The sequence below is a fragment of the Sander lucioperca genome, chromosome 17, assembly GCF_008315115.2.
Source record: "Sander lucioperca isolate FBNREF2018 chromosome 17, SLUC_FBN_1.2, whole genome shotgun sequence".
NCBI classification, from domain to species: domain Eukaryota; kingdom Metazoa; phylum Chordata; class Actinopteri; order Perciformes; family Percidae; genus Sander; species Sander lucioperca.
In genome coordinates, this window is record NC_050189.1 from 6,831,314 (window position 1) to 6,854,839 (window position 23,526).

Below are 23,526 nucleotides of genomic sequence, written 5' to 3' on the forward strand. Positions count from 1 at the left end.
TTTTTTTATACATGTAGAAAATGTTTTAAGGCTGCATTTCTGGAATGGATTAAGGAATACAATGTTTGCGTTTATGTTATTAGTCACACTTTAAGAAGCTTTTGTATCGCTGCAGTCTAAGTGTCAGACAATAATTAGAACACTGCAGAGTTTCCTCATCTGTCAGCACAGAGCTTCAGGACATCAACAGAGCTGGACAACACCGCCCTGTTAAACTGGGCGAGGACAACCGGTCGGTTTGCATTGAGATGAAGACAGTAGGTGGAAAGGTGCCGACTTGTGTCAAACCCACGCTGTAAGAAAGAGACCGGAAGTAATGTGAATTTGCCTTCAAAATAGTAGTGCAAAATATATCAATTAAAAAAAATAATAAATTACTAGTTAAAGTGTATGCCTACGTGAAGATGTTAAAATAATGGAAGATTAATCTTCTCCCCTCCAGTTTTCAAATGTGGGCGGATGGTGGCTAAAAGTCGACAGTAACCAAATTGAATTTAAACTTGGTATAACCTCCGAAAACACTAATAACTGTAAAATGTTAACTGGTTGCTTCTTAAAATTATCCCTTTAAACTTCCCAAATCTGCAGGCTAATTTATGTTCTATTATTGTCAAGTTGTAAATTTGACTAGTGATGCTGTTCTAGGTAGGCTACGAGTGTCTACCTCCTGATTTTGGTAATATTGTTAATTCTGTAATTATTTTGTAGATCACATTTGCATCAAATAAATTAAAGAAAATGAAGAAAAAAGGTAATGATTGTGTGCAGCGATTCCATAGTGTTCTGAGCAAGAAAATTGCATGATAATGCAAAATAACATTTAAATGTTATGACTCAAATAGGTCCATTTTAATCGCAGCATTTGTTTTCAGCGAGCGACACTGAGCATGCACGGGTACAGCCTTTTATTTTGAAATCTTTATTACAAGGATGTATAACTCGCGGCTGACAGCAGGTGTAAGATAATTACCAACGTGAGTCGTGTCAAACGCAAAGGAAACGTTATCATCGTTTATCATCCATAAATCTCGCCCGTAGAGAAAATAATGTGGTTTTAATTCAGGATTTAATTTTTAACCAACTTTACTGATCATGACAGGAGATGGAACGGTAAGTCCGGAGTTCAAACTATCTCTTGAAAAGTGTGCGTTTGATGCAAGCTAATTTTAATGTTTCAGGAGAAGAAGAATTGGTTTTAAATTGTTTGGCAAAAGTGTTTGAGACATGGCTTCATGGTTTTTATTTTATTAATTTAAATGTTTAGGAGAATGAGGTGGGGGCGGTCGACAATGGATGGAGTGCAGCAGCAGCAGAAAGTGCAGCTGGGGAAAGACGACCTGTGAGTACTTGTAAATTGAGTCTGTGGTGGAAAAGATGTAGTTTTAAATTGTGTGTGTGTGTGTGTGTGTGTGTTTGATTCGCAAATATGGGAGCAAACACTGCACTAAATTCCATCCTCCTCTTCCACATATTTCATATTTAACATTTTATCCTCAAACAGGTAAACAATTATTTTTTTAGCAACTATGGCTGGTATGTAGGCCTGTTTGTGTCAAGGTTAACACACTGAGTAAATCCAGTGTCATGATGATGTAGCTAAATGTCTTCTGCACTGTATCATGTCTGTGATTTAACAATACAGAGCAGAAAGAATATGCTCTCGTCCCACTGGTTTGACCTCATCGTGTGGCTTTTCTGTGCTTTCTTGTCAGACTACAGACACCATTTTTTTTTATATATATATATATATTCTCAATTACAAATAATTCCATAATTGAACAACTTATTTAATGGAAAAGCATCAATGTTCTCACTCTGTAGAACCTTTGAGTGAACATGTTGAGTTTGACTTTAATGTAGATGCTATAGCTAACTACTTCATGTATGTTGACTATTTAAAAAAATAAAAAATAAAAATTAAAACAGGTACCCTTTGCAGTATAGTCTCACAAAAAGGATTACAACCAGGGTTCAAAATTAGCACCATCTACTAGCCAAATGCTGGTAAAATATGCAATTGGGTTATAGATTTGCTTCACTCACCAGCCAAAAATACAATGGCAATCTATTGAGTGGCTGTTAAAATTTCAACATTCACTATCCATTTTGCTGGAGGACAAAAAAGTTAATTTTGAACCCTGATTACAACCAATATCTAAAAATAACGTAGGCTACTTTCTGTAGGCTACTAAGAACTCTGAAGATGGGAACGATCAGACAATATCTTAGTGATTTACTGCAGCATTAGGCAGTAAGTATAATATTTTCTTTAAACATATCTAATCTTAACTTATTATAAAACAATAGAAAAGTACCTGCATACTGGAATTGGAGCTCTGTTTATCCTTTTTTAGCGTGGTATCCAGCCAGTCTCATTAATATTTCAGGTATCCAACCATATTTTACTTATTTTTTCTTAGTTTCTTTTTATATATTTGATATTTCTTTCACTAAGGTACGAGATGAACAAAACAGATTTTTTTGTTGACCGATAAGCTCACTTGCAACAGTAAAAAGTAGGTAGCTGATGATGATGATGATGATGGTGTCTTTTCTTCAGAGTATTGGGACGCTACAGAATTTGCTAAAGAAAGTTTCCAAAAGCCCTTTCCATAATCAATACCAGGTGAGACACACACACACACACACACACACACACACACACACACACACACACACATGCAGAACAACAATTACAAACTGTCACATCCATCCACTTTGTTTTTTACATCTCAAACATGCACCCACCCAGCCTAAATACAGTAAGAGAGTACATTTGACTTCTTCCCTTTCTACAATCCTGGATAACTATTATTTTAAAAGGGACATTTAAATTAGCTTCCTTATGATACTATATTTGTCTTTATCTCTTTCCCTCTAAGTCTCTTGTTTCATCAACCTCTGACTCCAGTGGATCATCTGTGAACCAGTCTCGAAACAAACAGGTTAGAGACTGTTTTGTTTACCTTTCTGACAAGGAACACATGGCTTTAATATCACAGCAAATCAGAATGCATTAAAAGCATGACGTGTCTTCCCACGCTTCTCTCCATGAATATGTTTTGTTTGGGTTAATGACGGGGATAATCATCTTCTTCCTGCTGGGGCACAGGTTAAATTCACACCTGTCTCTTGTTATTTGAAGAACAATCTGACAAACTGTTACTGTTATATGTCTAGGTCGGCGTGTTTCTGTATAACCAGATTGTGCACTAAAGTTTTCTAAGAATAAGTCTATTAATATGTCGGCATGTGAAAGGGATGGAGTGAGTTTAGGGTTTGTTTTGATGTGCTGAATGAAATTAACCAATGGGGAAGCAAAAAAGATAATATCTGAGAGCCTTTGTTATACATAGTTTTGTTTGTGCCTGCCCTTATTTGAAAAGAGATACCATTTTGTCTTGAGCAGTCCTTGAGGCAATAAGTTAATTTCATATCTTGCTCATGCCTCCCCGCAACAATCATTCAACATGTTCTGCTGTGCCATTCTGTCTTATTTCTTTCAGAATGGAGGGCAGGAAGTTCTTTTTAAATCCTCAGTTTTGAGCTTCCTGTCAACAGTCCAAGTGTAATCTAACACCTCTTCTGTCACATTTCCCTTTCTTTGTTTATCAGAATGGAATCACTGGGCGTTGGCCAGAGTTAACCCTTTTTATAAATATTATTTGGTACATATAAGTAGCTGTGTTTATTAAAACCAGATCACAGCATTACCTAAGTAATGTTGTTTTCATTGAGCATGTCCCTAAAGACCCTGTATTCTTTTCATCAGGAATCTGGCAACAAAGGTCATGAAATGGAGGATGTAGGGAGACAAACTTCAAAAGAAGTAAACCTTGATGCTGTTTTTGCCCCTCCACCTGAATTTCAGAGTTCGCCTCATGATCTTCAGCCTGAAATGAAGACTGCGGAAAATGGAGCTGAATTTTCTGACCATCCAAAGGACCTATTCCAGACCCTTACTCCCAACGGCATGCAAGGCAGTTTCCAGACATCAACATTGGCCCAAAACGTATCTGCAAATGGCCATTTTTATGACGTATCCCTGAACTCACCAGATTTATTTAAGCCAATCCCCGCTCAAACACAGAACCTCTCTAAAACCTTGCATTTAAAAAGCTCTGACCTGTTTAAAGATGAAGGCGTCAATCTTTTCCAGGCTGCTGAAGGAGAGAAGTTACTTCACACTGAACGCACTACGGAGGTAAACCCCTTTGATAAATCTTCCAGTATTTTTGTAGACCCATTCAAATCTCCATCAAACATGGAGGATAATCTGTTCCAGTCTCCACGGCCAATGATGACGAACCCATCATATACTGCCACGACCAAAGAAGTAGATTTGTTTCAAACAGTTCCGACTAAAAGTGGAGAACTCTCCAACATCAGGGAAAACAAACAAGATCCCGCTACCAAAGAGGACCTTTTTGGCATGTCTTTTTGGAAGGAAAATCTGGATGTATTTTCATCTTCATCTACAAATACAGTCGACCCATTCCCAAGCCCAATTGCAAGGGATTTATTCCAAGACCTTTCCAGCTTGGATGACCCGTTCGGTACCACTCCCTCAAGACAATACGACCCTTTCCAAGATGTTTTACCTGGGACTCCAGACATCTTCCTACCTTTTCCCTCGAACACTAATGGCAGGGATATATTTGGGATAACCTACAGCAATACAGCCTTTAAGGCCACATACTCTACACCTTCACTCAACAGCCCGTCAGAAATGAAGTTGGACATGCTTTCGTCACCAGATCTCTTCAAGGCAACGCCATTGGAATCTCATGCAGCCGTCCAACCAAAGTCTCCCGACAGGCCACATGCTATCTTCTTGACGAATCCTCAGGGAACAGAGTCTGATCTTTTTCAGCCGAGTCCCTTCAGTCGGGCCAGGAATATGTGCTTGTCAACCAGACAATCTCCAGCTGACATGACTCATGTATGTAACAAGTGTCATTTGATATTTGGACAACCATAAAATCCATATTAAATGTTAACACATTGTACTTTAAATTGTGCATTGTTGAGGGTCCCACTGTACTGTAGGATGCATCTCGCTGACAAATGGTTCAAAGACATATTCTGATTTATACGACATGCACTTCATACCTTTTTTTCTTATAATCAAACTTACAGGTGCCAACCTTCAAACGTCCGCCAAAGCCACTTCCTCGAAGTAGACCACTAAAGCCAGAAAAGCTGCGCATGCTAGAAAAGCCACCAAAACCAGAAAGGCCACCTCCACCCACACCCGCAAACCCTGTATGCAAAGAGCACAGTTTAGCATAATGTTTTTATATCTCTGCTTTAACTCTTTGCTGCTGCAACTGCTATGCTTTTAATTGCTGTCTTTGCCTTTTTTGGACTGTGTTTAGGTTGAACCTGAAGCAACTGTACCAAAAGTCGCTCCCGAACCAGCCTTCAGACCAGTCCCAAAACCAGTTATTCAACACAAAACAAAAAGTCCGGTACGCATGCTGTTTAGATTTGACTTAATTAGCTGACCTAATTTGCTTAGCTAACAAAGTTTTCTCAGATATTGGTGCAAATATCGATGAGGAACAGTGCAAAAGGTCATACATAGGTAGTTTGAGGATGGAACATCTTTCTGTGGGCATGTTTCAAATATCTCTTTTTTTACAGGAAAGTAAACCGATTGAATCGGAGAACTATCTCGTCTTTGCGGACATCCTGTTTATTGGACAGGTGAGTTTTAAGTTGAAGTGATTTTCAATATTATTTACTAAATATTTAGTTGCTATTGACACATTTATTAGGGGGAAAAGTCACTTCAAGAAAGTGAAAGAAACATAATTGAAGGATTTAAAGTCTAAAATTCTGATAGTGTTAATTACACCCAATAATATGAACACGTTGGATGGTACACGTGTTGCTGTTCTCCAAGCTTTAGTAGTGGAAGGCCCATTTGCTGAGGCCATTCATCATTCAGTTGTGATGTGAATTCAATCTAATGTTGACATGTGTCATACAAGAGGGAATGTTGTCTTGATTGTAGTATTAGAGAAAAAACAAGCCAATATATCTCCTATGGGAAAAGAAAAAAAAAAAAAAAAAAAAAGTTTTGGATGGATGGACGTGGCAAACGTGTACATATTGCGTTCTGGATTATTATCTTTTTTGTCTTTACGGTATAAATGTTGCTTTTACTAAAATCCCAAAACAGGAAAAGTGTGTTGAAGACTGGCCTGAAGACAGCCCTCAACTTAACCCTGACTTCAAACCAGTAAGAAAACATGTTCAAAATTCAACTGCAATTCTTTCATCACATTCTTTCTAACTATGTTGTCATGCTACCTGGAAATCTCAGCAACCTTCTCTATGCAAAATGAATGTTCTGTCAAACACGTTTCAGCTACTAAAGTGTGTTTTTCTCTTTTTTTCTCCAAGTCTGGAACATTAAGACTGCGACGAGAATCAATGAAAGTAAGAGACAAGTTATTTCTCTAGTTGGCATTGTTTGTTTGTTAGCAAAAAGTAGACGCTAAAAAAGGCTAATTTTTCTCTTCGATAAAGGCAGACTCTGATGGAGGAAGTGGCGAGGATCAGGATGACTCTGAGAGTCACGGCAAGGTACTATCTGACAGTCTCACTAGTCAGTCACTGTTAGACATTCTATGTTTGTTATCAAGTATATAGTTAAGCATTTATTTATTGTTTTACAGAAAAAGGACAGAAAGTTTAGATTGTCCATGCTTTCCAGAAGAGGGTCAAATGTAAGTGAAGCAATGCAAAATCACGTTTTCACTGCACTGATTGTGTTTGCATGTTCATCTTCATAATGGTAAGGATTTTCTGCTTACAGAAGTTTCCTGATGACACAAAGGATGAGAGGAGCAAGACACTACCCACCTCTCGTAAATCATCAAAGGTAACAATCAGGATGGCTGGAATCAAATATAAATTGTGTAAGCATGTGCCAGTAAGCCTAGTCTTAATGGAATTTCCCAATTTGGGATCAATAAAGACTATATAATCTAACATCCTACATTCTCCAATATCTGTGATTCGATACTGCACTACACTACAATATTAAAAACTATTGTTACATTCCATCTGAACACACCAGTGTGTTTATGACACGACATGTGTTTAAAAGTTATTGCTTCTGTTTTTCAGGAGTATTTTTCAGACCTGCACATGTCTGCAGAAGAGAATGAAGATGAGGAGCAGAATGGGATGGACTATAAGGTATGTTATCTTGTTTCTCTATTTATGATTAGTATTAATAAACCAGTGGTGGTTTAATAGTGTTTCATCTTTTGTCAACAGAAGAAACATTTGAAGACCAAAGTCAGTCAGCTGCTAAGGAGAGCATCCATTGCTTCTTCCGTGCCAGAGGGAAAGCACACGCACGGACATTTACGTCGGGAATCAAAGGTGAATTATTCAAAGTACAAGTGTGTGCTGAAGGACATTGATTTAGGTTTTCCTAAAAAATCTTCTTCTGAATCTGCCATGGAAGTTTAAATCCATTACAGCCATCCTATAGTGGGTCTAAAAGTTGTGACTTCTTGCTTCTATGCCGCAGTTTTGATGTTTTCTTTGTCATTCCACAACAGGACGATGACATTAATGAGAAAAAAGTCGGCAAAAAAAACTCCATCATACGCCGATGGTCAGAGGTAAAGTACCTGCAGTCTGCCAAGTGTTTACTAAACTACGTGGATCATTTTTAAAAAGGTTTCAAAGCATTATTTTTCCTCATATTGAGCATTAACAGCTCCAATTCTCCCCATAATGCAGGAGGTGCATTAAAGGACAATTCCGGCGCAAAATGAACCTAGGGGTTATTAACATGTGTACCGTGTTGAGCATTCTCTGGGACATGTTTTCATAGTAATCAAATGTGTATCTAGCTTCAGCTAGCTTTAGCGCGAACCGGTGATTAGCTTGCAACGCTTGTATTCAGGACTTGGAAAGTAAAAGAAAAGAGAGACCGTAGCGTTCTCGTATACATGCGGCCGCTGTCTTGGGAGCTACTGTCTTTCTAAACTATCTTTTTAATAAACTGTCTGTACACTTACAATGTTCTCAATGCTTCGGTTTACATATAGGGACCCTCATTATGCTACTGTTGAAGTGTTGTGCTATTTTGAGCCTTGTTAGTGGTATGAAATAGTGATTTGTTTTTACTTTCCAAGTGACCCGAATACAAGCGTTGCAAGCTAATCATCGGTTCACGCTAAAGCTAGCTGAAGCTAGATACACATTTGATTACTATGAAAACATGTCCCAGAGAACACTTGACACGGCACACATATGTTAATAACCCCTAGGTTCATTTTGCGCCGGAATTGTCCTTTTAATTCAAATCCCAAAGTCAACGTTTTAGTTTCTTAAAGACAAATGTTGGTCTCCCTAAACGGTAAACAATGATACACTTTCTGAAGCAGTGTCTTCGTTGTCTACAGGGGACAGTTTTGCATGACAGCACTGGCGAGGAGGGGGGATTGGAAGCCCAGCATGAAGAGGTTGACCGCCATGGATTTGTATGCTCTTTGTTATACTTGGAATAATGATACATAGCAATATGCACATAAATGCCAGGATGTTATCATGGTTGAAAAGGGCACAATTACTTACCTAACTTAATTTACTTTAGACTTAAGACATTTGAGCATTTAAAGTGAGAACTGCAAATAATCTGGCATGCATTGATTTGGGCAATCTAATCTTTTCTCTCTCCAGAAGAAGAAAAAAAAGAGGGTGAAAATCAGGTTTGTGCCACACAGAGGATACGCCATCACTGTAGAAAAGGTATCACATATCTACTGTACTTAATATTTCATCCTTTCCCAGCACATTTTATTAAGGAATGTGTGTTACACTAATATTTTTTTCTCTGAACCAAAGGGAGCTAACGGATATACACCTCGCAAAAGCTCAAAGGTATGATTATATCCATTTGAATTTAGTGAGTTTGGACAGTCACTGTGTGTGTGCTTTGCTCATACATTGTATTTATAGTTTGAAGACGTCTAAGCAGTGTATCACGTTTAGATTTTTTTTTTCTCCTAAGGAGAAATCACAAGATGAAGTTTTGGGTGCACATGGCTACACACCTCGTAAGAAGTCCCAGGTAACAGTCAGCTACAGTTCAGTTAACATTTAAACAACAGCAATACATATATCATAGGACAATGAATAATGAATTCTCTCATTGTCTAATATGAGGGTGAATGGTCTGATTATTTCCTGTGAATTACTTGCAGAGATGACATGGTTTATTTCTGTGGTTTAAGTTGTGTTTTTTTTCAGTTAGCGTAGAGTAACAGTTTTGGAAAATATATGGAATTGCTGGCTTGCATATGACAACTAGTTATTACATTTATTTTTATTTTAAAGAAAATACACTCCATAACACTAAACAACTCCATCCTTTCTTTTGTTCTGATACAATTTTCTACATCTGAGTAAGTTATAATACTAATTTCACTATTAGGATGATGCTTTTGTGGATGTAGAGGAGAAAGGCCACAGTCTCCATTCATCTTGCAAGGTACTATTTTTCTTTTTTGCCATTATTTGATAAATTCTTTGACATGTTCATCCATTTGAATATACTGTAGCTATTTGCTGACTTGACTCATGCTTGAAGAATAACAATAATATTTATAAAAAAATGTGATTTAGATGTTTTGAAACAGAAGACATTTTATTTCGCAGTGGCTACTATGCAGCATGGTTTTCACTCCTGACTCACCAAGAATAACGGCTGTTTTGAATCTGTTTCTAAGACTGCTTCCATGGACGAGGAGCACTTTCAGAAAACACACCGCAGGTCTGCTGAATTGAGTGGAGATGAAGAGCCATATGGAATAGAAGACTGCCATCCTGTAACTTTCTTTTCATTTAATACTCAGTTTTTTATTGAATGTTTCGTCACCTGTTTTCACTTAATGGCCTTTTTTTCATTCATCAATAGAAAAAACCAACAACTATGAAACTGCTGCACATGGGTCGTCGAAGCTCTAAGGTAAAATTATAAAATGTGCGTTTGCAAGGCAATGAGAGATGAAAGAAATAGTTTTACTTCATTTGGATTTTTAATTTGTTTTCACTTAATTAGGAGGACATGCTAGAGGACACCAATTATCAGAAAAAGAAGAGCAGCTTCTCGGCAAACGAGTTAGACGATGACTACTGGATGGAGGACTGCAAACCGGTATTTTTCTATCTGAACCCAGTGTCTTTGTAACAATGGTGCCAGTAACAAGCTAACAGCAGGAGTAGAAGCACAGTGTAACTGCTTTGTCAAAACGCCATATGATGCAATGAACAGCGCATCCAGAGCGCCGACCATTTTGACAGACTAGTTTAGCAAGAGAAAATGTTCGTAGTAAGTGCTTTTGCTGTCAAATGCGTCATTGTGCTAAATGACACATTTCACAGCAGGCGAAAACTCCTTTGAATAAAAGTGTTAACCCGCCACTAAACACTTGTGCTGCATCAGTTTTGAGGAGGGTGAGAATGGAAGTTTCTGCATCAGTGATTGATTGTAGTTACTTTAGATTGTATGCAGAAGGGAAGAATATGTATTTAGATTTTATTCCTCCCGACAGCATAAGCTTGGAGTCTTAAGCTTTACCTGACACAATCTGATACTTTAGTCATTTTTTGTTTCTTGTGTTAGAAAACTTCCAAACATAAAGGCCCTATTCCCATCCCACACACATCTAAGACAGCCTATGGACGGAGTGAAGCGATTGGATTCAACCACCAGATTCCTCAGCAAGCATCCAATGTATGTTCATTGTTGATTTATGGCAAACCATAAGAATGGGGCATTATTATAAAAGAATACTTAATTGTAATTGTTTTCTGTGGTATTGATTTTATTTGAAATTTTTTTCAGGATCCCTTTGCTGAGGATGACTTCACTCAAGCAGGAAAATATGTCATGTATGACAGGGAAGAAGATGAAGTGGAAACCTGCAAACCAGTAATTTTGTCACTCATGTCACTTTTTAAGGCTTTACTTTGGTGTTATTTAATTCTTGATTCTCAAAGTTTCTTTTTTCTTTTCAACAGAAGAAGCCATCTAAACTTAAAGTCTTCAAAAAACCCAAGGTGAAACTTATTAATAATCACATGAGGAAAGAGGGATTTTTGCTGTCAGATCTTCAAAAACAAGAGAATGACATGCTCACTTTTTATTGTCTCTGTCATGCCAGGGCAAAGCCATGTATCAAGAGTGTGAAGATTCACCCGGAGCTACGTCAAGTGACTACCTGTCAGAGGCCGCCAAGGTACGTTTGCACCTCTCAAAGTGGAAAACTGAGTGGTATTAAACCTAGGTTATTTTGGCCGTGATTAGTATCAAAATGGGATGTCTTGTATCCTTAGATAACCTTCATCTTTGGTGCAAACCGGTTAGCATGAATGTCCTAATAAATGACTTAGTGTTTGGTATTTATATAATATATATAATATAATATTATGTAACTCGTGATGTAGGAACACACTGGTAAAGCTGACCAACCTGACTCTTGTTAAATTCTAATAATCAGAATCAGCTTTATTAGCCAGGTTTGCGTAAACAAACAAGGAATTTGACTCTGGTTAATCTTTGCTCTCAAAGTACAACACTCACTTAACATATAAAGAATAAAAACAGAAAGGACAGTAAAAAATATAAAAAAATACTGTTAAGTATACAGTATAACAATACAATAGAATTTACAAATTTACAAGAAATATACAACAACAATTGAAGAGAGGGAAGGAATAGTGCAATTGAGCTTTTCATGGCATTTTTTTCCAAAACAAACTGTCCTAAAGCTTTTACATGCACCCCAGAAAACCACATACATTTTATTATTTTACACTGAAGCTTATTAACTAAATCATGATTGTAGTGTCCTATATTATGCTCATATTCAGGTTCATACTTGTATTATGGGTTTCTACTAGAACATGTTTACATGCTTTAATGTTCATAAAACATGTCTATTTTTCTCACACTGTCTTTATACCTGTATTCACCCTCATTTTTAGCGCCTATCTCTTAAAACCCCCTTCCCGCAAAAATCCCAGTGTGCACTGATTGGTCAGCGTTCCCAGGTCCTCCGCATCTGCGCTCTCGGAGTCTCTGCACCGTTATTGCAGTTGAGGAATGACTGTAACGGCACTGTCGCGGCAACTGTACAGAAGTCCTGACGTCCCGTTTAAAGATACCGTTTCTAAAGATGGGCTGTGTGCATTTCTCTGTGGATTGAGCGGTTTTATTTTTTTTTTTTTTTTTTTTTTTTTTTTTTTTACAGTATTTATATATCACCTCGACCTCAAAAAGACCCTTAAACTGAGAGTCTGTATTAGATTAAATAGAAAAACTCTTGTCTGGACAATTCTTGTGCACAAAGGACCATCTGACATTATTTATCCAGGGTGCACTTTGTTGATTTCAACTGAGAACGGAGAAACTATTATACAATGTTGTTTTCCACTGTTTGCTTAGTGATCTCTATTCCTGATAGGTAACATTCCTTTGACATGTAACTGGGCTGGTTAAGCAACATAGCACACTCACCAACCAGAGTGTAAGGAAGTCTTGCATAATGCCTGGTATTGATGACTAATCTCCGCCCCCCCCCCTTCCTCTCCCCTCATGCAGGCGGAGTGGCTGGCTGCTCAAATGGATGAACAGGCTATAGCAGGTCTGGAGGATGAGGAAGAGGACGGGGTCAGTTTATCTTACAACTGGCTAAACAGAAATATTCCATTTCACCACAATCCATCTCCTGTGAATGCAAGTGAAAGTCCTTTTCTAGTAGTGTCGTGCTCAGGAGTGAACCTTTTTTATTTATTTTTTTCACAGGACACTGACAGTTTGATGGAGTGGTGGGGCACTGTGGAGCGTGAGTCACAGTCACACTTATTTTTAAAGTAACCGATTGAAGAAACTGAGCAATAAAAATAAATTTGAATGTCTTCAATGTCTTCATTAACACCTGTCGCTTGATTGGATTTCAGAATGGGATGAGTTGCCATCAGACGATGAGGACAAAGTCCTAAAGGAGGATGAGTCCAAGTACGTCTGTTTAATGTCACTAAACATAACTGTGCTCGAGAGTTGTGATCACTGATTTCAGGGGGCAATGTAGAGCTGAAACAATTAGTCGATCTAGTAGAAGATGAAAAGAAACGTAATCAGTAAATATTTTGATAATCGATTAATTGTTTCAGTCATTTTTTCAAGCATACGTGCTAAACATTTGCTGGATCTAGTTCCTCAAATGTGAGGATTGTATGCTTTTCTTATTCATATGTGATACTGAACTGAATATCTTTTGGTTTTAGACCATTGGTCAGATAAAAGAAGCAGTTTGTCTTTGGGCTCTGAGAAAATCTTCTCACTATATCTGGACATTTTATAGACAATAATAATAAGAATTTATAAACAATCAAGAAAATAATCAGCAGATTAATCAATAATGAAGTAATTGTTAGCTGCAGCCATAGCTGAATTTGTACCATACTGTGTATTTGAATTAATCAAGCAACTTGATAAATGGGTCTGATTTATTATGTTCATAGGGGACATTATGTTTTGGGTAGAGACTACACCAACCTAAACAAACAACATTGACATTTTCAGTGATATGGTCTGTCTGCATTGAAACTGTGTTTGCTCCCAAATAAATCCCAGGTCATTCACCATCTTAGCGGACAAGGTTCATCGTGGCCTGCGTGTCTTCAACAAAATCTTCACAGAGCGAGCTGAGGTCCTCTGGCAGTCCGTCATCATGCTCCACGCCATCGCCGATGACATCAACAAGTTCCATCACAAGGCCAAGATCGCCGGCCTCACTGGTGGCACCGCCACAGCCGTGGGTGGTGTGACAGCAATCACCGGTTTGGCTCTGTCCCCCTTTACCTTGGGTATCTCTCTCATAGTTACCGCTGTTGGTGTGGGTGTGGCCGCAGCTGGAGGAATCGCTTCAGCCTCTGCTGCCATCTCGGATAACGTTAACAACATGCACGATCGGAAGAAGGTAAGCTGCTATAGGAGACGATGCTTGCATTGTAAAATGGCAGTGTGCGTTCACTGGCAACAGTTCGTACCAAAAAAAAAATAAAGATCAAGCGCTTGACTTTGACACCAGCAACCCGGGTTGACACACTGTTTCATCTCATGCTTGAACTTACCATTGATTTCTTTCAATGTTTAACCGAAGACTGTGGTCGTTCCCTTTTCTTCCCTAGGTGGAGATAGTACTGGAGGACTTCGAGGTTCACCTCCAGACCATTGGGAAGGTCCTCCACTTTGTCAATCAGGGCTTGTACAAACTCCGCGGCCATCCTTTACTCAGGACAGGCACCCAACACTATTCTGAGGACTGGGAGATCCGCAGGGCCGTCCAGATGATCAGCTTAGTCGACTCGCCCGTGATGCGGGGGGTGGAGTTAACGGACGCGGCAGTGGCCTCGCTCCGAGGACTCTTCACAGGCATTGACAAGTACTTCATCAAGGACACCCGAGAGTTGAAGAAAGGCTGCAAGAAAGAGGTAGTGGGTCAAATAAACAAGGTGGCAAATGTGCTCAATGATGGGCTAGTGGAACTCAATGCTATCAGAGAGGAGCTACAGGATGCTACTGGATACATGTGAGCACCATCCTGCATAATGCCACTTTGACTGTAGTTATTCACCACCAACCCCCTCTCCTGGCAAAATGAGGTAACTGTTGTTTAAGGAAACTTATGAGCCCAGTAGGTCAGTACCTGCTATTAACTATAGGCAGTTTTAGACATTAAAAGGGTGTATAAGATCTTTTTTTTTTTTTTTGTTTGTTTTTTTTAAATCCGTTAGCTTAAGACAGCAGACTCAGGAAGTTATAAGAAGTTAGACAATTGATAGGATAGTTGTAGTTTTGGCAGAGAGGTGTTAATTCAACTCTGGTAGCTCTTGAGGCTGTAGATTACTCTTGTTGCATTTGTATTATTCTATGAGATGTTTAACTACTATAACAGGAAAGCAGACATCTTTGAGCACTGTATGCACTGTATGTTCGGTGGGTAAAAAGGTTTAAATATAAGGTGTATCAAAATGTAACTTTGTGGTCACAGATGGCTTAATTTCACATTTGAACTGATTTTCAGTTTAATTTGTCCACCCACTGTATTTACAGAAGGACAAATAATAAACAGGAGCACCTTAGACTAGAATATGAGTTCAATAACAAGTTTGACACAGTTTCAACAAAGGAAATGTATATAAATTCACAAAGTAAATGGCTATTGTAATACACTATTATATTGTCAGCAGTTCCTATCATATTGTCCCATACCTGTATCAGATATTAGTATAATCAAACAAATGTTAGTAATTGAGAATCTACAATGACACTCAAAGTCACACTTTCATTGCCCCATGGAGTTTGTAACATTTGAATGTGCTTTTTAAATTGGCATGTTGATAGTTTTTATTCGTTAAATTAAAGTTACTGTATTTAGTTTATGGACAGGACTTTGTTTCTGCACAAGTCATCTTATAAGGATATATTGACATATTCACAATTAAATGAATGTTGTATATAGGGTAATTTATTAATATATCACTCTATGGCCTTGCTTTAAAATGCCAAGTAACTACACATCTAAGTAAGCAAGAATGTTTTGTATCGTTGTTTTTATGTTGGTGTGCAAGGGGTGGACGTAATAACAAAAGTCTGACCCTGCCTGCACTGTTGAAGCTGTTGGTTGCTGGTGCATCAGTTACAAACACTTTGGACTACAGTTTTTGGTTGCAGCTCTATTTGTAAAGTATTTCTGCATTTGAAGGCATATGTATAATGATGGCACACAAAAAAATGTATTTGCCAGAATTGTTTATAGAAAAATGTGCGCATGTTTTATCTTCATGCAGAATCCATTTTATCCCTCCTCAATCCTCCATATATTCTACATACAAAACTAGAGACACTCTGGGTCTTACCCATACACTGTACATGAATGATTTAAACCTTTATAATATTCTATTTTCAAACTAGTCATATGTTAATATGTTGTGAATACAGAGATTATTGTATGTTTTAATGTTCAACATTTTAGTGACCACCTCTGGTCTTACTAGATAACACTATCGCCTTTATGTTGTTGGACGTCACACTGTCAGTCCATCTTCCTGCATTGTTTTAACCTGAACAGAATGTATCTGTAAAATGTATATATTCAGATATTTTAGTGTAACAATGAATCTTTGAATAAAGACTTTGCCAACGTGCCCTGTTTAAGACTTTTTTTTTTTTTTTTTTTTTATGAAAGCAAATAGAGCTGAATATTGAGCAGCTGCATATTCCATTAGGATACTACTGCTGAATTTATATTATGTTATTTTACCATTTAAACAAGTCTGTTTTTGTGGTTTGAATTTTTCAATTTTCTGAGAATTCGATTTTTGAAACCTGCTGTAGGCTATTATTTTTTTAGGTCCTGGAGTACAATATGCCACGCCCATGTGCAGTTAACAGGCGATCTAAATTAGCACATGGGCATGCGCTAGCTTGTCTCTAACTATTCACAACTTTTAGGGTGTGGAGTACATTGTTCGCCTTTTAAACTGAAACTATCTGAAATCAAAGCAGGCACATTCTGGTCTGCCGCAGTTTTTGCCAAATCGGTTTGACGTGTCTGTGAAGGAGAAATGAAGGACCGTGTTGCACAACTTTTGAACTCGTTTAACCCTTCTGTTGTTGCAGCGTTTTATTTGTCAGTTTGTTTTTCTGTCGCAACACTGAGGTAGGCACCCTGCTCGTTCCATTGTGTTGTTGCCAGCAGTTTGTTTTGTCAACCATTCCTCTGTATGATGCCGTTAGTAAGCGCATATGACGTTCTTTTGTGTGAGAACACCACAAGCTATTCAAAGTTGTGCCAATTTAATGGGTTGCTACCTTGCTACCTTTTTGCAATCTTACACGTTGTATAAAAGCGACTTCAAGACTTTTCAATCCATACCATCACTTGTAGCCTACCAATACATCGTAACTTTTTTTTAGCTTGCTCAGATTTCACTCAGGCTTTTTCAAGTAATGGGTGGGCGCTAGCAGTCAAAATACATACTACTGACAGAAATCGCTGTATGATGGATATGATATAACCGATTTTGTCAGTAAAACCTAAGTTGTCACAAAAGCATTCAACTCATACTTGACGAGTTTTGGTTGGCCAGTTATGCATAATAGTACATTAAATAACCCACATTTGAATGGACTTTGGTTTGTGGGTCTGTCCAGAGAAAAGAGGGCAACAACGACCTTGGCAGCTTATGAGTACAAATGTACTATTGTGCTAAAAAGAAAGGTCTTTTATGTGACTGTCATAGCTTGTATTTCGTTGGAGCCACTTTTTTTTCACTCATCACGTCCTAATATTTAAAATACCATGTATTTCAGCATGCATATTTAGAATATATAAAGGCTCAACAGCCCCAACTCCAGTTGTCCCACCTAGACCCAGCCAGGGCATATGGAAAATGTGTGGTGGAATAATTGGATTTTGTTTAACATGCGTTTGTTGCTTTAACTGAGTAATTTATTCATCACCAGGATCTAAACAACCCCACAGAGTACAGCCCAACAGACAGGAAGCAGGAATGATCGCCAACACTGAGGTCACAAGCGAGCCTAACCCAAAGACCAAGGTGAGTCCCACATTTGTAATATCTTTTCTCCCATTTGTACACGCTTGACTCGACCTGTTTTTTTTTTTTTTGCTGGTTCATTGATGTTTATTTTGTCATAATTAATCTGTGTTTGTATAAACATCACAGGACGGGGGTTATAGGAGTTATGCAGAAGGTCAACCCATTCAAGTCTACCGCAGAAGAAGAGATGTCAACGTTAAACAGTAATTGTTGAGTGTTGTTGTAAAATATTAATAAACTTGTGATCTTTATTCAGGCCCTCTCTACAGTCGGCAAAGCTCCTTCCTCAGAGTCACAGGAAGCAGACTCCACACAGGTGAGAAGAAATCAAATATAACTGATGTGCAATCACTGTATGTATCAATGGACAGCAAATTGTAAAGTCTTCATAGAACTGAATGGAGCGCCAGAAGAAGCCAGGGTGTTAGTCATCAGAGACCTAGAGGAACTGTGTGTGTGTGTGTGTGTGTGTGTGTGTGTGTGTGTGTGAGAGTGTGATGTTGACCCGAATAGGAATTTCTTTAAGAATGTGAATAACAACTGCAGTTACTATACAGAAGACCAGTTCAATAATGATATCAAACTAGATCATCTTTTATCAATTATACACTTCAATAGCACAAGTCTTTATGCAAACATAATATCAGAGAATATTTGAGTCAGTTCACCACACCATTTAATGTGATAGCTATCTCTGAAACTTGGTTTAGCTTGGAGAAACGGGTGGATTTCGAGTTGGATAGTTATGATTTAAACTACATGAATAGAGTGAATGAAAAAAAGGATGGGGAGTGGCTATGTGGACTGAAGATTAAAATATACGGTGATAGATAGCCTGACAACTGTTATTGATGATGTCTGTAAATGTATTACCATTGAAATTTATATGAAAAAAAAAATGTGGATGAAACCTATAAAGCCCATGATTCTTTTTAAAATATATTCATGACATTGTATGCTAAAAACTGTCCAATGAAACAATACAGGAAGAAATCAAATTCTCTAGATAGGCCCTGGATCACAAAGGGATTGCTAAATGCCGGCAAGAAAAAGAATACCCTATATCGAGAATTTATAAAATATAGAATTAAAGATAGAGAAACTAAATGTAAAAGATATAAAAAAAAAAAATGAACTGATATTATTAGGAAATGTAAGAAAACTATTATAATACACTATCTGAAATGAACAAAAACAACAAAGTACATATATTCCACGTACAAAGGGTACGTGGAATATATGAAATAAAATTATTAGAAATAGAACAACTAATACTAGCTACACCGTTCATTTCACTGACAAAGGTATGACAATCACTAATATGAATGAGGTGGTTGAGGGGTTCCTCCGTTAATGTGGGACCCAAACTAGTTAACTGTTAACAAGTTAAAGAGTAAAAAATCCACGGATTGGAATGGTATAGACATGACTCTAATCAAGACCCTCTAACCTACAAATTCAAAATGGGCTCATTTCCAAGTCAAATGAAAATTGCTCAAGTGATCCCATTATACAAAACAGGGGACAAACATATTTTTACTAATTATACCGTAGGCCAGTTTCTTACTTTCCGAGTTTTCAGAAATACTTTTTTTTGTACGGTTGGACAGTTTCATTTAAAAGGATCAGCTGTTGATGGACAGTCAGTATGGGTTCAGAACAATTCAAGCAACCTCTATGGCCGTATTGGAATTAGTTGAAGACTTAACTAGTTCAATTGACAACAACAATTATGCAGTGAGGGTTTCTATGTATTTGTAGGGTGAACAGCATGGTCGTGGAAAATGACTTGGTATACAGTGAAAGTATGTTTTGTTTATTGAAATCAGCTCCGTGGGGAACATTTGTGTTACCTAATAAAAGCCTGAGTCATTTGTGTTTAAAAATGAAGCATCAAAATTGTCCATTTAGTCATGTTCTTGTCATTTGTCACCCCATTTGCACCTCACACCAGGTGATCAGTCAGTGTCCCAGCTGTAGCGTCCTTAAAGGTCCCATGGCATGAAAATTTCACTTTATGAGGTTTTTTAACATTAATATGAGTTCCCCCAGCCTGCCTATGGTCCCCCAGTGGCTAGAAATGGCGATAGGTATAAACCGAGCCCTGGGTATCCTGCTCTGCCTTTGAGAAAATGAAAGCTCAGATGGGCTGATCTGGAATCTCCTCCTTATGTTGTCATAAGGAGGAAGGTTACCTCCTCTTTCTCTGCTTTGCCCACCCAGAGAATTTGGCCCACCCATGAGAGAGAGAGAGAGACATCATGGCTTTCAAACGAGCAAAGTGGCAGTTGGTCAAGCCCCCCCCCCCCCTCTCTCTCCTCCTCAATAGCTACAGACACAGAAATGGCACATACTAAGGAAAGCTCGCTCTATGGTGTTTTTTGCCTCCAATGTCGTCTTCCAGGCAGCTAACCCTAACCTTAACCCTAAACATAACCATTGACGCGCTGCCTGGAAGGCGACTTTGGGGGCAAAAAACATCAAACACCGGAAAGCTCATTGTGGGACTGGCTCTAGTGGCTGTAATTCTGCACCAAGGCTGAATTTTGGGAAAGAGACTTCAGATACAGTATTAGGGGACCACTAAGGCCTATATAAAAGACTTCAGATACAGTATTAGGGGACCACTAAGGCCTATATAAAAGAGACTTCAGATACAGTATTAGGGGACCACTAAGGTCTATATAAAAGCATCCAAAAAGCAGCATGTCATGGGACCTTTAAATAAAGTACAGCTACATGGTAAATGAACAGGACGAGAGGGCGTGCATCAATTTATGAAATGTTTGATAATTTGTATTTCAGAACGCTGGTGTGTTCAGAGGGGTCATGCAAAACGTCAACCCATTCAAGTCTACCCACCAGGTAACCACAGCATTGTGTGCACGTTACAAGTGTAATGCTAATGGATGATCTATGTCAGACAATAAGGCGTCCACTTTCTCACGCAGGTCTTTAAAGCTGCATCTTCAGAGTCACTGGAACAGGGACGGGTTTCAGACACTAATCAGGTAAGTGAAAGATGATAATTTCCCCTCACTAAGAAGAGCTTTAAGTATAGACCCCGGTTTACAAGGCCATCAAATTCATATTATACAGTAATTCCCTTAATTTTAAACACAAACTAAAGGAAATTTCTGAAATGGGGAAGAATTTGAGACAAGTACCAGAAAAAGCTCAGATGTAACTCCTCTACGTACTGTAAATGTTGGACATAAAAGATGGAGTAGTAAACAATTTCCCCAGTTATGGGCCCTTTCCATTTTGAGTCTGTATATGCAATATATTTTACATGCAGGAGGATGACCTTGCATGGTTGTGTTTCAGAACCCGGGTATGTTAAAAGGTGTGATGCAGAAAGTCAACCCGTTCAAGCCTTCAGCACAGGTATCTTCTTTGTACATTTTAACATGAGATTATTCACAAATCATTTTAGAATGGGATGCAAATATACAACTTGATATGAAGTAATTAACGTTCACCCGGTAGTGCAGAAAATTGGAGCATCTTGTTTTTATGTTCCAGGTGCTAAAGAGCGAGCCTCAAAATGATGCTGCCGATCCACCAGAGAAGGGAAAAGAACTTCAAGGCAAACAGGTAAACATGGTTAGCTCTACTATACATAGTCCATGGCTCTGAATTTGCATGCACTTGTTCATATGGCACACTTGGACTTCAACTGTCCAATGAATGTATGTGTCTTTTAGAATCCATCGATGATTGCAGCAATGATACAGAAAGTCAACCCATTCAAATCCTCACAGCCACAGGTACCGGTTATAACACCGATGATGACACTAAATGGGTGTTTGGTAGAGAGAAAATTCTTATTGACTGTGCTTGCTATTAACCAACTTCTTCACATCCTCGGTTTGTTTTTGTTTGCCTTGTGCCCGGTCTTCCCAGCATAAGCAGCCTCTACACACTGACCTTTCCTCCAGCACTGGAAGCTTAGCAGACAGTAACAGCGTGCCAGAGAAGCAGGTAGATCTGTGCAATTGAGCAGACCCCATGAAGCCTTTTCCTAGCTGATCATGTAGGTGTTAAGCATAAAGTAACATGTTAACATTTTATGCATGTCAACTACCTAATATGTAGTCTTTAAAGCAAGAGTTTGTGCTGCTTTTATAAATAATCAGAATCATATTTTATAACCGCACACACATGACTCTGATAAAATGCTGTTTTCTTAGTAGTCCCCCACCATGTAGAAAGTAGCAGTGCGCATTGCCCTCTGCCAGTGTTATTCTTGCTACTACCACCAGGTGGTGCCAAAGAAAGCAATTTGAGTCTTCAGAGTGATCCAAACTTTGTCTTTGAGTCTTTTTCATTTCCTGTTAATTTTGTCCACCTCCTGAATATTATCTACACAGGAATAGTGAGATTGTAGATTTTTACAGCTTCTGCTGTTAATGTACAGCAGTGGTTCTCAATATTTTTTTTAAATCATGTACCCCCTTTTGAAATATTTTTCATTGACCTACCCCATGAACAGCACAAAAACAGTTTTGATTGAAAACAAATACCTAGCTTTATAAAAGAGGCACTTTTATAAATACAGCGCTGCACCATTAGTGTCTGATTTACTAAACAACAATATTGTAACTGAAAAACACTTAAATGCTTAATTTCAAATGTTTACAATCACTAAATGAATTCATAATTATAGCATAGTTTGCACGACTGATATTTTTTAAAATTTACATTTAAAAAAAGTAAATCTCACGTACCCCCTGCAGTACTCCAAAGTAACCCTAGGGGTATACGCACCCCCATTTGAGAAACACTGATATATAATTTGTGTAATTGTTGTGTTTATTTTAGAACCCTGGAGTGTTCAAAGGGATGATGCAGAAAGTAAACTCCTTTAGATCTCACACACAGGTAGTTTACACAAGATGAACCTCTAACTTTGTCATCTTAAAGCGTATCGCTATATTTAAAACCCTAAGAAGGCTCGACACAACATGAAACTTTGCTCAAAGTATCACCAGGGGCTCTACACATGAACTCCAGCATTGAGAACATTGTTTGTGTACCCAGAGTTTACTAAAAAAGGTTTTGAACAACTTACTTTAGCAGTTGGTTTTTCTGCTCGCCGCCATCTTGCCAGTCAAAAAGAGTTTGTGTACACAAACAATGTTCTCAATGCTGGAGTTCATGTGTAGAGCCCCTGGTGATACTTTGAGCAAAGTTTCATGTTGTGTCGAGCCTTCTTAGTGTTTTAAAAATAGTGATTTTGATGCGATCATAGTAGTGCCCCTAGCACTCCATTCAAAAAGCAATTTGACCGAAAACGAAAATAAGGTCAATCTTAAAAGTGGCGCTTCCGTCCTAATTATGCTTTTAAACGAAAGTTTGACTCAGGTACATTCACAAAAAGACCCTAGGTTGCATTTTGGCGAGAGTTCCGCTTTAAGATTTTGTATTTGCTTAGATAACCTGAATTACCGGAGACAGTTGATTATCAGCTTTGTGATGTAATGTTTCATGGGATCCTAGTTTTCAGTTCTTTGAAGCCAGTATAGTCAGATGCCAGATGAGGCACGTCAGAAAGACTCTGCGGTTTACAGGTACGGTTTAGGGTTACAGTGTTGTCTGGAAGGAATGGAGGAGTTAAAATGATCTCCAAGGTGACCCAGATGCATGGAGCATTAATCACAGAACATGTTGACTCGATTTTTGATGTCTTCGACCTTGGATAGCATACCTCCCGATGTTCATCACATGAGCGTACCATAGTCAGGAGATGCCAGTAACAATACTTAGATCACCATATATTAACTCCTTGGATGTCAATACTTAACTCTCTGTTTTTTATTTTATTTTTTTTTACATTGTAAGACCCAACTGCTCTTC

At 38.2% G+C, this 23,526-nt stretch overlaps 2 protein-coding genes across 7 annotated transcripts in view; both read left to right on the plus strand.

Moving 5' to 3' along the window:
• Positions 1-955: 955 nt before the first annotated feature.
• On the plus strand, positions 956-16,245 carry si:cabz01007807.1. The gene is made up of 33 exons (XM_031304382.2): positions 956-1,110; positions 1,265-1,339; positions 2,561-2,626; positions 2,883-2,945; positions 3,773-4,942; positions 5,140-5,265; positions 5,379-5,471; positions 5,647-5,709; positions 6,188-6,247; positions 6,412-6,447; positions 6,532-6,594; positions 6,687-6,737; positions 6,827-6,892; positions 7,141-7,212; positions 7,294-7,401; positions 7,584-7,646; positions 8,436-8,513; positions 8,713-8,781; positions 8,878-8,913; positions 9,044-9,103; positions 9,467-9,523; positions 9,762-9,860; positions 9,950-10,000; positions 10,094-10,189; positions 10,658-10,768; positions 10,880-10,966; positions 11,056-11,094; positions 11,199-11,273; positions 12,638-12,706; positions 12,842-12,881; positions 12,997-13,054; positions 13,673-14,018; positions 14,230-16,245. Exons 1-33 carry the CDS (start codon positions 1,093-1,095, stop codon positions 14,632-14,634), a joined length of 3,969 nt encoding a protein of 1,322 aa, XP_031160242.2. The 5' UTR covers positions 956-1,092; the 3' UTR covers positions 14,635-16,245.
• Positions 16,246-17,438: 1,193 nt separating this feature from the next.
• Positions 17,439-23,526, plus strand: part of si:cabz01007802.1 — a 28,781-nt gene continuing 22,693 nt past the window's right edge. For 2 of the 6 annotated variants that reach the window (XM_031304392.2, XM_035993788.1), the window contains exons 1-8: positions 17,440-17,664; positions 17,924-17,983; positions 20,473-20,532; positions 20,619-20,678; positions 20,995-21,054; positions 21,193-21,264; positions 21,375-21,437; positions 21,565-21,651. In XM_031304392.2, coding sequence (XP_031160252.1) covers positions 17,617-17,664; positions 17,924-17,983; positions 20,473-20,532; positions 20,619-20,678; positions 20,995-21,054; positions 21,193-21,264; positions 21,375-21,437; positions 21,565-21,651 — 510 coding nt within the window. In that variant the 5' untranslated portion in view covers positions 17,440-17,616. Of the gene's footprint in view, positions 17,665-17,923; positions 17,984-20,472; positions 20,533-20,618; positions 20,679-20,994; positions 21,055-21,192; positions 21,265-21,374; positions 21,438-21,564; positions 21,652-23,526 lie in introns of all 6 variants that reach the window. The other 4 variants (XM_031304391.2, XM_035993785.1, XM_035993787.1 and 1 more) reach the window with 4 other exon arrangements.

What these genes read in the sequence shown, in the direction of transcription:
- si:cabz01007807.1 (XM_031304382.2), top strand. An exon ending in GTGGTGGGGCACTGTGGAGC is followed by an intron (nt 12,882 to 12,996) that starts GTGAGTCACAGT and finishes ATTGGATTTCAG; the next exon opens with AATGGGATGAGTTGCCATCA. An exon ending in CTAAAGGAGGATGAGTCCAA is followed by an intron (nt 13,055 to 13,672) that starts GTACGTCTGTTT and finishes AATAAATCCCAG; the next exon opens with GTCATTCACCATCTTAGCGG.